Source organism: Hypanus sabinus, chromosome 13, assembly GCF_030144855.1.
Source record: "Hypanus sabinus isolate sHypSab1 chromosome 13, sHypSab1.hap1, whole genome shotgun sequence".
NCBI lineage: Eukaryota > Metazoa > Chordata > Chondrichthyes > Myliobatiformes > Dasyatidae > Hypanus > Hypanus sabinus.
The window spans coordinates 32,068,223-32,084,492 of record NC_082718.1 but is presented as its reverse complement, the minus strand read 5'-3'; the positions used below and the strand labels follow the sequence as shown (position 1 = coordinate 32,084,492).

Below are 16,270 nucleotides of genomic sequence, written 5' to 3'. Positions count from 1 at the left end.
GAAGGAAAACTCTGATCTCACACCTCTGTTGCCTTGCAGCCATACCCACTCTTGGGGAAGATTTCGGGATTAAACCTAGAGGAAAAATTCAGAGCTGGACTCCCTAAGGCAGCCCTGAACGTTGAGTTCAATACTGATAGACAACTCTGTGTTGCCACTGGTTTCGAATTGTATCAGTCTCTGCCATTCCTTTACATTCATTGGCTATGTGGAGAGAGGGAGTCCAATACAAGAGTAGCAGCTTGCTTTCCATACCATTCTACTCTAGCTTGCGTATCACGTAGACAGATAGGACGCAATATCCATAGTCAACCCTGACCAATGGATGGCTCCATTGCATGCCATCAAACATCAATAACATTTTATTTTGAAAAAATCCCGACTCGTTGTATCAAGGTCTGGTAATGGCAATTTGAATGCACAGGAACTCAAAAAGCTGCAGATGGGCTCAATCTAATACACCACTGGCACATCCTTCGCCACAATCAGGACTGTCTACAAGAGGCAACATCTATCATCAAACATCCTCACTATACCATCTTCTCACAACTCCCATCGGGCAGGAGGGACAGAAGCCCTCAGTCCCACACCACCAGATTCAAGAACAGCTGCTTCCCTTTAACCATTTGGTTCTTGAACCAACTGGCACTACCCTCAACACTGGTTTACCACCACTAGGACCACTTTGGATATTTTGACTTGTTTTAATGTCTAAATTGCATTCTTTCTTGTAAAAATTGTGCATAATTTATAATTTTTCTTGTGAATACTGCTTATCTGATGCTAAACACAACAGATTCTGCAGATACTGGCAATCTTGAATGTTTGCCCAAAACATCAACTGCTTATTCATTTCCACAGATGACCTTCTGAGTTACCTGACCTTCTGAGTTCCTCCAGCAGTTTGTGTGTGTTACTCTTACTCAATACAGTTTAGCAACACTAGGATCTCTTTGCACTAACTATTTTTGGTTTTAATTCATTTATTTTTGATTGAGCAGAGGAGAATGAGAGGTGTACAAGATGGCAAAAGACATAGAATGATTGGCTAGCCAGAGACTTATTCCTGAGGTGGAAATGGCTAATAATAGTTGAAAGTATAGGGGAGATATGAGTCTTTTTTTAAAACACAGAGAATGCTGGGTGCGTGCGTTGGATGCCCTGTAATGGGTGGTGGTAGACACAGATACATTAGGGGCACTTAAGAGACATTTTGATAGACAAAATGGATGATAGAAAAATGGAGGGCTATGTATGAGAGAAGGGTCAGAGTAGGTTAAAAGGTCAGCATGTCATCATGAACCGAAGGGCCAATACGATGCTACAATGTTCTATGCCAAAATAGGGGGAGCACAGAAATCACAGCGGGTTGCAATCCGAGGAGATTGCAAAAAGGTGGGTAGGACGAAGGTTTTTCCATAAGACACAAGAGCAGAATTAGGCCATTCAGCCCATTAAGTCTGCTCTGCCATTCCATTATTGCTGATTTATTTTCCCTCTCAAACCCACTCTATCTTCTCTCCACAACCTTTGTCACACATACTAACCAGCAACCAATAACCCTCTGCTTTAAATAACACACACAAAAAATGCAGGAGGAACTCAGGAGGCCAGGCAGCATCTATGGAAAAGAAAAAACAGTTAACGTTTTGGGCCGAAACCCTTCACCAGGTTCTGATATCGATTGTTTACTCTTTTCCATAGATGCTACCTGTGGTGAACTACATATACCTGTCTGGACACGCCCCCCCCCCCCCCCCGGCTGATTGCTCCTTTGGCTCCTCCCACTGACTGTGGCTCCTCCCACAGACCCCGGTATAAAGGCGATTGGGGCCTAAGCCCTGCCTCTCAGTCTCCAGGATGTAGCATGGTGGTCAATTGCTGCTTGTTCTTCCTTCCAGTCAATAAAAGCCAACATCTCGCCTCACGTCTCAGACAGTTATTGATGGTGCATCACTGCCTAGTCTACTGAGTTCCTCCAGCATTTTGTACATGTTGCTTGGATTTCCAGCATCTGCAAATTTTCTTGTGTTTGTGGCTCTGCTATAAATTTTCCCAATGATGTGGAATTCACAGCCATCTGTGGCATTGAATTCCACAGATTCACCACCCTCTGGCTATAGAAATTCTTCCTCATTTCCATTCTGAGCTTGTGATCCCTGAGTCCTAGACTACCCCACTATCTGCAACACCCTCTACATGTCCACTTTATCTAGGCCTTTCAATATTCGACTGGTTTTAATGAGATTCCCCCAATTTTTCAAAACTCCAGTGACTACAGGCCCAGAACCATCAAAATGCTCCTCATATTTTAACCTTTTTATTTCAATGTTTATTCTCATGAATATCCTCTGGACCCTCTCCAAATCCAGCACATACTTTCTTACTTAAGGCATCCAAAACTGCTCACAATACTCCAAATATGGTCTGACCAATGCCTTATAGAGCTTCTCCTGGGGAAAATGAAGCTCTGTTCTACATGGTACAGAGAGTGGGAGTTTAAAATACTTTCACCTACCTCTAAAAGATCACTGTTGTGCATGCTTTCCATTTCTGGAATACAGCTCTCTCCCCGGCCTGGTGGGACATGTCTTGGGTTCATGTCTGTGTTCAACCTCTCCGTGGACAATGTGTGGTTCTTCTCTGCCTGTGGCACGTTGACATTCTGACTGTGAAACTTCCGACTGGGCTGAGCCGGAACAGGCCGCAGCCTGTGGATCAGTCTTTTTTTAATGATTTTATTCCGTAGCAAAGTTGATCGGAATGGATTTGTGTGGGTAGATGTCATATGAACAGCATTCTGAGGACCTGTGGAAATAATAACACAGGTGCAAGATTCTGACATTTGCTGTGTTTATAAACATTTTGTTCTGGAATTAGAAATGTACCAAAGATTACTTTAATGCCTTAAAATAGCTTTATTTAACACATACACATCAAAACATACAAAGAAATACATCAAATGCATCAATGACCAACAGAGTCCAAGGATGTGCAGGGGTCAGTCTGCTAGTGTCACCATGCTCTGGCGCATACAGATAGTGAAAAGCTTACCGGTATCTTGAATACTGTTCATACAGATCAATAAATTACAAAGTGCATTGAGGTAGAACAAGGTAAAACAATAACAGAATGCAGAATAAAGTGTTGCATTTAAAGCAGAGGTTGACAGATTCTTGATTAGTCAGGGCATGAAGGGCTGTGGGGAGAAGGCAAGAGATTGGGGCTGAGAGGGAAATGGATCAGTCATTGGCATCATGGGTGAATGTTTAAAGACAACATGAGTTTGCTTTTGTGCAGAGGGCTTCTTCCTGCCATCCTGGTGAACATTTTACCATCATCTAACATGACTCTTACGGTTGTTAAGTCACTGCTTATGTGCTCATTTGCATAAATTTGCATTTTCTGCATCGCAATAGAGACAAGGCAATTAGTGATAAAGCAGTTTGGGATCTTCTGATTTTGTAAAAGATGTTGCAAGAAATGGTAAAAGGAGTTTACTTCTAAAGTGCCTTGAAGTGAACCACTCAACAGCATGGAAACAGGCTATTCAGCCCAACTGGTCCTGGCTAACCACAACTCCCCATCTGAGCTAGTCCCATTCGTCAGGATTTGGTCCATCACCTACTGAACCTTTTCCTATCCCTATAATGCTCCAGGTGCTTTTTAAAAGTTGTTTTTGTATCTGCTTCAACCATTTCCTCTGGCAGCTTCCTCCACACACTCACTGTTCTGAATTGTAATTTCAAAACATTAAACTAATTTGTGGGAAGACGTGGGAAACCGGGAATGCGTGTCTAACTTTGAGTTCATTTTAAGCTGGTGCGCACATATCACGTGGTAGCATGATGACATATGCAATTCACATATTTATACATATAACCCATAATAAATTATTGAAATGAACAAGAATGCTTAATCAAATATGTTTACAAGATTACTCAAATTTAACTGACATATTAAGTACACAACACTCACCACCCTCTGTGTAAGAAAAAAGTTGCCCAAAGTTTCTGTTAAAAATTTCAAATCTCATTATAAACTTCCATTAAATCTATCTTGAAAATGACTACTAAAGCTTTATGAGTCACATGTACATCAGAATATACAAATTAAATGTGTTATTTGCATCAATGACCAACACAGTCCACAGATGTTTAGAGGGCTGCCCGCAAACAATGTCATGCTTCTGGTGCCAACACAGCATGCCCACAACTCACCAACCCTAACCCACACGTGTTTGGAATGCCGGAGGAAAGCGGAACACCCAGAAGAAACCTGCATGGTCACAGGGAGAAAGCACAAGTTCCTTACTGCTTGACTGCTACATGACGTGTTGCATTGGTGTAGGGGCCAACCGTTAGATAATCAGGACTCTATATGGTCCTTTGGGTAGATGGAGAAAATTCTACGGTGCTGCTTTGAAGAACAAGAGGGTTCATCCTGTTGTCCTAGCTGATAAACGTCCCTTTATTTTGTCCCTATTACACAGATGATCTGTTGATCGCCAGAAGAAAGGCGACACTTGCAGGCTGCCCCCAGCACATCCTTGGTCATTGACACAAACAACACATTTCATTGCCAGTTTCAATGTTTTGATGTATATGTGACAAACAAAGTCAATCCTCATCTTAAGCAACACGCACAAAATACTGGAGGAACTCAGCAGGTCAAGCAGCATCTATGGAAATGAATGAACATTCGATGTTTCAGGCCAAGACCCTTCTTCAGGGCAAGAAAGGAAAGGGAAAGATGCCAGAATAAAAAGGTGGGTGGAGGGGAAGGAGGATAGCTAGAAGGTGGAAAGGCTCCCTCAGAATGGTGCTGGAGTGTCAACCTAGAATTTTGTTCTTAAATCTCAAAAGGAAGGGAATTTGAATCCACAAGCATGACTCAGAGGCTCAACATTACAGCTGACATCATTTCATGTTCCTGCTACCAACGATTTGCCCTGGTCTGGCACAGCCAAGAAAACACAACAGTGACTCTGCTTCCTCAGAAGGCTATGAAAATTCTGCATATCCCAGACGACCCTCACCAGTTTTTACAGATGTACCACGGAAAGCATCCTATCCAGACGTATCCAAACTCTGTGCTCTGCCTACGACTGCAAACAGAGCCCAATCCATCACAAAAACTAGCCTCTCGTTCATTAACTCTGCTTTACACTTCCTGCCGCCTCAGGAATAAAGTTAATATAATCAAAGACCCCCACCCACCCTGGAGATTCTCATTTCTCCCCTTCTAACTAAGAAGACGATACAAAAAGCTGAGAGTACATACCACCAGGTTCACGGACATCCCACTGTTACCAGGCACTTGAACCGACCAGTCGTACACCTGTCGTTCCCACCTTTTTTTTATGCCAAGGACCAATAACATTTAGGGAAGGACCCCAGGTTGGGGACTCCTGCACTAATCTATTGATCTTCCCAATCTACCTCAATGTGGCCCTTGTACTTTGTCTACCTGCACTTCACTTTCTCTGTGACACTCTATTCTGCATTCATTTTTCTTTCTACTGCCTCGATATCTGACATGATCTGTATGGATGGCATGTGAAAAAACGTTTCAGTGTCTCAGTAGATGGGACAATAATAAACCAGTACCAATACTAAAATCCAAGCAACAATGGAAAGACTGTGCAGCAAGAAAGTTTGTTGCGGTTACAGTCACTGCATTAGCAAACAAGAAACAAGTTTGATAAAAAGCTGTTACATGGTCACTAAAATTGCAATGACAATTTTCGTTTTGTAACAGTGGGAAAAATATAAACTGCAACATTTCTTTGATGTGGTGGGGGAAGCAACTCACAGAGGTCCTTCCTGTGTCTCTCACTGCCAACCCGTGAGATATAAAAGTTTAGAACTTGACAATTATGGAAGTCTGCTAGCACCATCATTGTAGAGTTCAAAAGATAACAGAGTCTTTGCAATGGGGTATGGAAATAAGCAAAAGGGATGTTATGTAAATACATCCTAGTCCATCATGGGTAAACCCCCCCCGCTCTACTTGCTTTACATTTACAACAGATGAAAAACAATTTCTTTAGCCAGTGGATGGTGAATAGGTGGATCCAGGTGAGGAGGGTAGAAGCTGTGAGGTGGCAGCTAGCAATGACAAAGGGCTGAATGTGATGAGAGAGTGAGAGTGAGCGAGAGAGAGGTAAGAGGTGGGGAGGGAGGAGGTAGAGGGGAAGTGGTAGGTCAAAAAAGGTGGGGGGCAGGAACAGAGAAGGAATGGTTACTGTAAGTTAGAGAATTCAATGTTCACGCCGTCAGGTTGGAGACTATCAAGATGGAATGAAGAGATGCTCCTCTAAGCTGCATCCAGCCTTAGTCAGCATTGGAAACATGGACAGACATGTTGTTGTGTGGCAAGTACACTCAGTGGCCACTTTATTAACTACGCCTGTACACATACATATTAATGCAAATACAGTATCTAAACAGCCAATCATGTGGCAGCAACTCTATACATAAAAGCAAGCAGACATGGTCAAGTGGTTCAGTTGTTGTTCAGATCAAATATTAGAATGGGGAAGAAATGTGATCCAAGTGACACAGATACACTGATATCCTGGGATTTTCATACATAACATTCGCTAGAGTTAACTGAGAATGATACTATAAATGTGAAGTTATCCACTTTGGAATAAATGTGAAGTTATCCACTTTGGAAGCTGGAACAAGAGGGCAGAGTATTGTCTGAACAGTGTCGAGTTAGGTAAGGGAGAAATGCAAAGAGACCTAGGAGTCCTAGTTCACCAGTCAATGAAGGTGAATGAGCAAGTGCAACAGGCAGTGAAGAGGGCAAATGGAATGTTGGCCTTTGTTACAAGGGGAATTGAATACAAGAGCAAGGATGTTCTTTTGCATTTGTACAGGGCCCTGGTGAGACCACATCTGGAATATTGTGTACAGTTTTGGTCTCCAGGTTTAAGGAAGGACATTCTGGCAATTGAGGAAGTGCAGCGTAGATCCACTAGGTTGATTCCTGGGATGGCAGGGCTGTCTTACGCAGAGAGATTGGAGAGATTGGGCTTGTACACGCTGGAATTGAGGAGATTGAGAGGGGATCTGATTGAAACGTTTAAGATAATTAAAGGATTTGATAGGATTGAGGCAGGAAATATGTTCCAGATGTTGGGAGAGTCCAGTACCAGAGGGCATGGATTGAGAATAAGAGGTCAGTTATTTAAAACAGAGTTGAGGAAGAGCTTCCTCTCCCAGAGAGTTGTGGAGGTGTGGAATGCACTGCCTCGGAAGACGGTGGAGGCCAATTCTCTGGATGCTTTCAAGAAGGAGCTGGATAGATATCTGATGGATAGGGGAATCAAGGGATATGGGGACAAGGCAGGGACTGGGTATTGATAGTGAATGATCAGCCATGATCTCAGAATGGCGGTGCAGACTCGAGGGGCCGAATGGTCTACTTCTGCACCTATTGTCTATTGTCTATTGTCTATAAACAAAAAACATCCAATGGGCAGCAGTTCTGGGGGCGAAAACACCTGGTTAATTAGAGAGCTCAGAGGAGATAGGCCAGATTGGTTCAAGCTGACAGGAAAGCGACAGTAACTCAAATAACCACACATTACAACAGTGGTGTGCAGAAGAGCACCACTGAATGCACAACATGTCCAACCTTGAAGTGGATCAGCTACAGCAGCAGAAGACCTGGAACATACATTCAGTGGCCACTTTGTTAGGTACCTCCTATACCTAATAAAGTGGCTACTGAGTGTAAAATTGAAATGGCTGGTCATCAGGAGGTTCTCCTGATGAGCCATTACATGTTATGTTGTACTTCATATTTAAAACACGTCCACATTTTTTTTTTTTACAACAACGTCAGTCCTTACCTGCTTGTGCTTGCATCAGCTCTCGCAGCGTCCGGAGTTCCTGTAGTATTGCTAGCAATGTTGGCTGACAATTGCACATACAACAGTTAGACCCCATTGCAGAATAAGGCATCTCCCCTATAGAAAATGAGCAGACATTCTACTGTTAGTTCTGTTTCCTGAAACACTGCACAGGTGGCAAAATAACCGACATTTAACAGCCACTCTCAGGGTGGAGAAGCAACACCTCATATTCTGTCTGGGCAGCCTCCAACCTGACAGCATGAACGTCAATTTAGAATACAGAGTGTAGAACAGTACAACACAGGAACAGACCCTTCGTCCCACAAAGTTGTGCCTAGCCAATTATATCGCTAATCAAATGGCCAGCTCAACTAATCCCTCCTCCTATATAATATCCATATCCTGCCATTTCCCTCACATTCATGTGCCTATCTAAACATCTCTTAAAATCTCCTAACGTCTCTACCACCACTCCAGGCACCTGCCATTGTGTAAAACTCTTGCCCCTCACGTCTCCTTTGAAATTACCCCCTTTTACTTTAAATGCATGCCCTCTGGTATTAGTCATTTCAACCCTGGGAAAAAAAGACTTTCTCTAGATTCTGGCAATTTCTCCCCCAGTCTCCTCCACTCTTTTACCATTCCCCATCTGGCTCCCCACTTACCCCTTCTCTTCTCTTTACCTCTCTCTGGTGACCCTCCTCCTTTCCTTTCTCCCATGGTCCACTCTCCTCTATCAGAATCCTTCTACTTCTACAGAATCCTTCGTGGCTCATCAGGCCAGTGCTTATGCTGGTTTCCGTGGCTTGAAGCGACTGAGAGTACGAGAGTACTCCCTCCCCCCACCCAGTCTATCGTGAGGTTGACCCCAGCATTTTTTTTGCTGGTACCCATTTTTCAGCTGGGTAGACTAGAACTGGTAGACTAGGTACATTGTGTAGTTAAGTGCCTTGCTCAAGGACACACGCTTTCTCAGCTGGGCTCGAACTCATGACCTTCAGATCGCTAGTCGAACTCCCTAACCACTTGGCCATACGTCACACCTTCTACTTCAGCCCTTTACATTTTCCACCCAGCTTCTTATTTCACAAGCCCCCCTTCCTCTCCCACCACCGACCTTCCCCCTTACTCATCAGCAGCCAGCTTGCACTCCTTCCTCTCCCACCACCCTCCGATGAAGTGTCTCAACCCAAAACAGCAACTGTTTATTCCTCTCCATAGATGTTGCCTGACCTGCTGAGTTCCTCCAGCATTTTGTGAGAGTTACTCTGGATTTCTAGGATCTGCAGAACCTCTTGCACCAAACAGTGAAAACCGCCTACAAGGATGTTGCCAGAACTCGAGGGCCTGAGTAATAGGGTAAGGTTGGCCAGGTGAGGACTTTATTTCTTGGACCGTTAAAGATTGAGGGGTGCATAAAATGATGAGGGGTATAGGTAGGGTGAATGCTTTTCTTCCCCAGGACAGGAAACCAGAAACTGGAGGACACTGGTGAGAGGGGGAAAGTTTAAAAGGGACTTGAGTGGTAACTTCTTCACTTAGAGGGTGGTGCATTCATGGAACGAGCTGCCAGAGGAAGTGGTTGAGGCAGGTACGTTAGCAACATTTAAATTAAATTTGGTTACGTATATAGGTTAGCCTGCAGAAGGACAAAGAAGTGGTAGGTGGAATACAGTATAGGGAGGTACATGGTCACACACTTTAGTAGAAGGGATAAAGATGTAGACTATTTTCTAAATGGGGAACAAATTCAGAAATCAGAGGTACAGAAGGGACTTGAGAGTCCTTCTACAAGATTACTTAAAAAGTTAATTCACAGGTTGAGTTGGTGGTAAGGAAGACAAATACAATGATTGCATTCATTTCGAGATGACCAAAATATAAAAGCAAGGATGTGATGCTGAGGCTTGACAAGGCATTGGGCAGACCGCACTTGGAGTATGTGAAATAGTTTTGGGTGCCTTATCTAAGGAAGGGTATGCTAGCTTTGGAGAGGATCCAGAGGAGGTTCATGAAAATAATCCAGGGAATGAAAGGGTTAACACGAGGAGTGTCTGATAGCTCTGACCCTATACTCACTGGAGACTAGAAGAGATAAGGGAAGAATCTCATTGAAACCTATCAAATATTTAAAGGCCTAGATACAGTGAATGTGGAGAGGATGTTTCCTATAGTGGGGGAGTCTAGGACCTAAGGCACAGCCTCAGTATACAAGGTCATCCCTTTAGAATGGAAATGAGGAGAATTTCTTCTGCTGGAGGGTGGTGAATCTATGAAATTTATTGCCACAGACAGTCATGGAGGCCAAGTCATTGGGTATACTTAACAAAGAGGTTGATAGGGTCTTGATTAGTAAGGGTGTCAAAGTTACAGGGAGAAGGCAGGAGAATGGGTTTGAGAGGGCTAATAAATCAGCCATAATTGAACAGTGGAGCAGTCTTGATGGGCCAAATGGCACAATTCTGTTGCTATGTCTTCCGATTTTACATGGGAAGTAGGACTAGCTTAGATGGGCACTCGGGTTAGCATGGACCAGTAGCATTCATTTTCTGTAACTCTGAAAATGAATGCATTTGGAAAATTGCCAACTGTACTGTATTTTATAACATTACAGATTGTTATTACAATGTTTCAACACAGAAATTATCGAGTTATTTTACAAAAATATTAAGAGGGTAAAGTGATGTCACATGAGAATTTAAGCTTAAAGGTCACAGAACTTTTTGAGGCCCTTCATTGGTCGGGGTCGACCATGGATGTTTCACCCAAGCTGTCTACATGATACCCAAGTCAGGGCAGTACAATATGGAGAGCAAACTGTTGCAGCAGCAGTAGTATGTAACAGCAACATAGCTAATGTTTTTCTGCTCTTAAACCCATCATCGGTATTCCCATTTCTTTAATTAGCTAACATCAGCACTTTAATTCAACAAGAAATAATTACTACAAGTTCAGGTATGTTCAAATTTTAAAAATTATGCACCGTTGCTTTCCAAGATGCCTTGAATTCTTTCAGTACTTGCATCGATGATTGGTTTGGATGACCGGCTGCCTTCCCCACTGTATCCCCCCGAAACAAAAGTGTCATGTGGCTGAACCTGGATATCCTTCCAGACAACACTCTGGGACGAATGTGGTTCATCACGATGGGCATTGTGCAGACCTGTGCTGCGTTGGAGCCACGTTAACTCACGAGCCTCTGGTTCCCGCTTCTCCTTTCCTCTGCTCTGCATCAAGGGCTGATGGATCCTCACACAGTTCACTCTGTTGTCCAGTAAGCGCCGCATCCCAGAAACTTGCTTCTTCAGGCCCTGGCATATGTTATCTGGCAGACAGTCAAAAAGGAAATGGCTTTAAAGCAGGGCTACATAAGAGAGACTGCAAAAGCTACAGATCCAGAGCAACTCACACAAACAGTGCTGAGGTCGAGAGGGTTGAGAGTTACAAGTTCTTAGGTGTGAACATCACTTAGTACAGAAGCCTCAGGACTCACACCAACAGGTTCAGGAACAGTTATTACTCCTCAACCAACAGGCTCTTGAACCAAGCTTCACTCAACTTCACTTGCTTTTTTATGGAAATATTCCCACAACTAACGGACTCACTTTCAAGGACTCTCCATCTCATGTTCTAGACATATTTTGTTTATTTGTTTACTATGATTTCTTTCTTTTTGTATTTGCACAGTTTGTTGTCTTCTGCACTCTGGTTGAATGCACAAGTTGGGCGGTCATTCATTGATTCTGTTATGACTATTATTCTATAGATTTATTGCATATGCCCAGATGAAAATGAATCTCAGGTTGCATATGATGACATATATGTACGTTGATAACAAATTGACTTTGAAATTTGGTCCAGCACTTTGACAGCATAGCCTAAAACAGCTCACCAACACATCTGCTTCCTCAGGAGGCTAGAGAAATTTAGCATGTCCCTATTGACTCTTGCCGATTTGTACTGATCATCATGGAAAACATCCCACCTAGATGCATCACCCCTTGGTATGGCAACACCTCTGCAAGTGTCCACAACAGCTCATACCTCAGTGCATTCCTCTCCTCTCTGTACTCTACCTATACTTCTTGCTGCCACAGTAAAGCAGCCAGCATCATAAAAACACCTTTTTTTTTTAGGTAAATTGTGTTAAGTTATCCCTATAAACAGTGAAGGGGTGAGTGATGGTAAGACGAGATGGTGTGTTGCAGAATCGTTGCAAATGGAGTTCTAATGCCTATACAGCTGGCCTGGGAGCGAGGCTGGATTGCTCTAGGCATCAAAGGGAGAAGTCAGGCCCAGGCAGAGAAGATTTAGTGGGCATTCAATTGGCCTGGGAGCGAGGTTAGATTGCTCTGTGCACCAAAGGGAGAAGTTGGGTCCCAGCAGAGAAGATCTTGCGAGTGTTAATTGGCTTCGGTGCACAGTTGGATCTCACTGGGTGCCGAGCTGATTTGAAGAGCTTGAGAGCAGCTTCAAGTTGTGTGACAAATTCTGGGCCCACAGTGAGTCACTGGTCTCGGCCTGGAGCCTTTCACTGCAACTGGGTCCTAATGAGAGGTAAGATTTGCTGTTTAGACAATTTAAACACCAGCCCAGACCTGAGGCGAGAACCGATTTCACTCTATTTCCGCAATCTTCAATCCAGTACGCTGGAGCCTTTTGCTCTCCATTGTTGGGTCAATTTAAAATGCCTGCCTAGATACACTGAAAAGTCAGGGTGTCGGGATCCGAGGCGAGAGCTGATTTTGCTTGTTCTCCACAATGGTCATCTCTAAGGGTGCCAAGGCTATGAAAACTGCCCCAACTATGGTGCTCTATGCCTACTATGATGATGAACTGGTAAGCGAGGCTTTGGGCCTACTCTGGGCTGATCCGGGGTTCAGATCTGAGGACTCAGTTTTGGTTCGGAATGCTGATGTTCGCTTCAATTGTTTGTATGATCATTAATTTTTTTTCTTTCTCACTTTTGGTTTATTCTTTTTTTCTCTAATTGGGTTCTTTCGGATTTCTTGCTTTGTGGCTACCCGTGAGCAAGCAAATCTCAAGGTTGTATAATTTATACATTCTTTGATAATAAATGTACTCCAATTGACTTGAAGACCCCACCCAGCTCAGATATTCTCTCTTCTCCCCCCTTCCACCAGGCAGAAGATACAAAAGCACGAAGCTATACACCACCAGGCTCAAGGATAGCTTCTGTCCCACTGTTATCAGACTCTTGATCTCTTGTACGATAAGATGGTGTCTTGGTCTCACAAACATCCTCACTATAATCCTGCACTTTATCATTTACTTGTACTTCACATATTCAGTAGCTTTTACACTTTATTCTGCATTGTTACTGTTTTACCTTATTCCAGCTCCATGATCTGATCTGTAGGAACGGTATGTAAGACATTGTATCTTGGTACAATACCAATACCAAATGCTGGAGGAACTCAGCAGCATCTATGGAGGGAAATGAACAGTTGACATTTCGGGCTGAGACCCTTCATTGGGACTGAAAGGGAAGGGGAAAGAAGCCTGAATAAGAAGGTGGGAGGAGGCGGAGAAGTACAAGGTAGCAAGTGATAGGTGAGATCAAGTGAGGGGGAAAGGTGGGTGGGTGGGGGAGGGGGTCGATGATGTGAGAAGCTGGGAGGTGGTAGGTGGAAGCATGACAGGGCTGAAGAAGGAACATGAAAGGAGAGGACAGTGAATCAGGAGGTGGTGATAGGCAGGTCATGAGGACAAGAAAAAAAAGGAGGGGTGAAAGGGCCACCAGAATGGGGGGAAAATAAAAATTAGGAGGGGGTGGTTACCAGAAGGTTATTACCTGAAATGACAACTGCTTTTTCCTCTCCATAGACCTTGCCTGACCTGTTGAGTTCCTCCAGCATTTTGTATGCATCGAAGCATGGATTGTGTGCTTGAATGCAAAGGTGAATATTATGCCAAGAGAAATAATTTGCTGAAATATACACTGGTGTTACAGCATTCTTCATCGTCCAGCGAAAGCACTCCAGGTACATATGAAAAAAATTACCCCCCCCCCATGCCCTAAAATTATGCCCCCTCGTATTAGCCATTCCTCCCCCTGGGAAAAATGTGCTGGTTATCCACTTCATATCCTGTACACCTCTTATTATATGCCTCTTATCATCTTGTACACATCTACCAAGTCACCTCTCATCCTCTTTCACTCCAAACAGAAAAGCCCGAGTTCCCCCAACTTTTGTTCATAAGACATGGTCTCTAATCCAGGCAGTATCCTGGTAAATCTCCTCTGCATCATTTCTAAAGCTTCCACATCCTTCCGATAATGTTGTAGCCAGAACAGAAGACAATAATCCAAGTGTGGAAAATGTGGAATACACTGTGGGAATATCTGCCCATAAGAAAGACCATTGTGGAAGAAGATAAAGGTAAGGAGTGGAGTGAATCAGTAAATTGGTTTGATATAATCACTTATATTGACAGAAAAAACTTCATGTTGTACACCGCTCATACAAATCAGTTCATTTCACAGTGCATTGAGGTAGGACAAGGGAAAACAATAACAGAATGCAGAATAAAGTGTTACAGTTACAGAATGTGCAGCTGCAGGCAGACAATAAGGTGCAATGCCATGGTAGAGTAGGTCGTGAGGTAAAAGGTCCCCCCTATTGTACAAGAGGTCCATTCAAGAGTCTGACTACAATGGGATACAAACCGTTATTGAGCCTGGTGATACAAACTTTCAGATTTTTGAATCTTCTACCCGATGGGAGAGGGGAGAAGAGAGAATGAACTCACTACTGACACTAGACCTCAACTTCACTCTATTTCATTTCTTAATCAATCTCACCTTGAGCTTACAGTACTCAGGAACTGGGTATCTGCAGCACTGGGTATCAGAGAGTTCAAAATAAGCACAGAAGCCAAGGCTTAACGTCTTGTTGAACCTTCATCAGACCTGAAACATCAACTGTTATCCATTTCAATTGATGCTGCTTGACCTGCTGAATCCCTCCAGCATTTTTGTATGTTGCCCTGGGTTTCTAGCATCTGCAGAATGACTTGTGTTTAAGAGACAAAGTTATAAAATTATAAGGGAAAATAATTGCAGTCCCAACCTACAAACTGCCTTTTCCAAATGCTCTTGTCCAGAAAGCGCTATAAGGCTATTAAAACAAAAACTTCATCCTATCTTAAAAAATTCTTCCCCCAGGCAGTTAATCTGGTCAATCACTCTAGCTAGCCCCCAACCCCCTCTATCTATTACCCCCCCTCACTGCACTGCAAACACTTTTTATAATGCTGTTTCCATTGTAAATACATACTGGTATTTATATATTTAAGCACATTTTATTCTTTACTTAATGATTTAATCTCAAACTTTATTTTATATGTAATTTATAATATACATAATATATAATTCACCTCTGATCTTATATTTGATGTCTACATTCCCCCCAGCGCTAATGCTAATGAGGTGCTCTGTGAACTGTACGGGGCTATTAGCGAACTGCAGAACGCACACCTTGATGGACTGTTTATTGTCGCCGGTGATTTTAACCACGCGAACCTTAAGTCAGTGCTCCCTAAATTCCATCAGTATGTGGACTTTGCAACGAGAGGGGAGAACGCATTGGACCTTGCTTATACAAACATCCCCGACGTGTACCAGGCAGAGCCCTGGCCCACCTCGGTTACTCAGACCACATCTCTGTTATGCTAATCCCAGCATACAGACCGCTGGTCAGGCGCACCAGACCAGTTCAGAAGCAGGTGAAAACCTGGCCAGCAGGAATCATCTCTGCTCTTCAAGACTGCTTTGAACACACTGGCACATGTTCAGGGAGGCTGCAACCGATGGCAACTCTACCAGCTTAGAGTACACAGCATCAGTGACCAGCTACATCAGCAAGTGCATTGATAATGTTACTCTCTGTCCAAGACCATCACTATACATGCTAACCAGAAGCCATGGATGACGGCGGAGGTGCGTGCAAAGCTGAGGTCCTGCGACTCCGCCTTCAGAGCAGACGACAAGGCAGCCCTAACAGCAAGGGCCAAATTGTCCCGAGCCATTAGAGGGGCAAAATGCACACGCCCAGTGAATCCACAGTTACTTCCAGGACAGCGGCGACACACGGCGCATGTGGAAGGGCATCCAGGACATCACCAATTACAGGACAACATCACCTGACTGTGCAGGTGATGCCTCCCTCCCAGATGCACTGAATAACTTCTACACCCATTTTGAGGCAGAAAATGACATGGCGGCGAGGAAGTCCACCCCTCCTACAAATGACCAGGTGTTGTGTCTCACCATGGCCGATGTGAGAAGAACCCTGTGCAGGGTCAACCCACGGAAGGCTGCTGGACCAGACAACATCCCTGGTCAAGTGCTCAGAGGATGTGCAGACCAGCTAGCAGATG

General features: G+C 43.7%; 1 protein-coding gene across 3 annotated transcripts in view; it reads right to left on the bottom strand.

Moving 5' to 3' along the window:
* bend7 (BEN domain containing 7) overlaps positions 1 to 16,270 on the bottom strand; it is a 71,753-nt gene that overhangs the window by 25,343 nt on the left and 30,140 nt on the right. For 2 of the 3 annotated variants that reach the window (XM_059987425.1, XM_059987424.1), the window contains exons 3-5: positions 10,851 to 11,192; positions 7,865 to 7,981; positions 2,519 to 2,808 (exon numbers count right to left, since the gene is read on the bottom strand). In XM_059987425.1, the coding sequence (XP_059843408.1) occupies positions 2,519 to 2,808; positions 7,865 to 7,981; positions 10,851 to 11,192 (749 nt within the window). The remainder of the gene's footprint in view (positions 1 to 2,518; positions 2,809 to 7,864; positions 7,982 to 10,850; positions 11,193 to 16,270) is intronic. The other variant, XM_059987426.1, reaches the window with a different exon arrangement.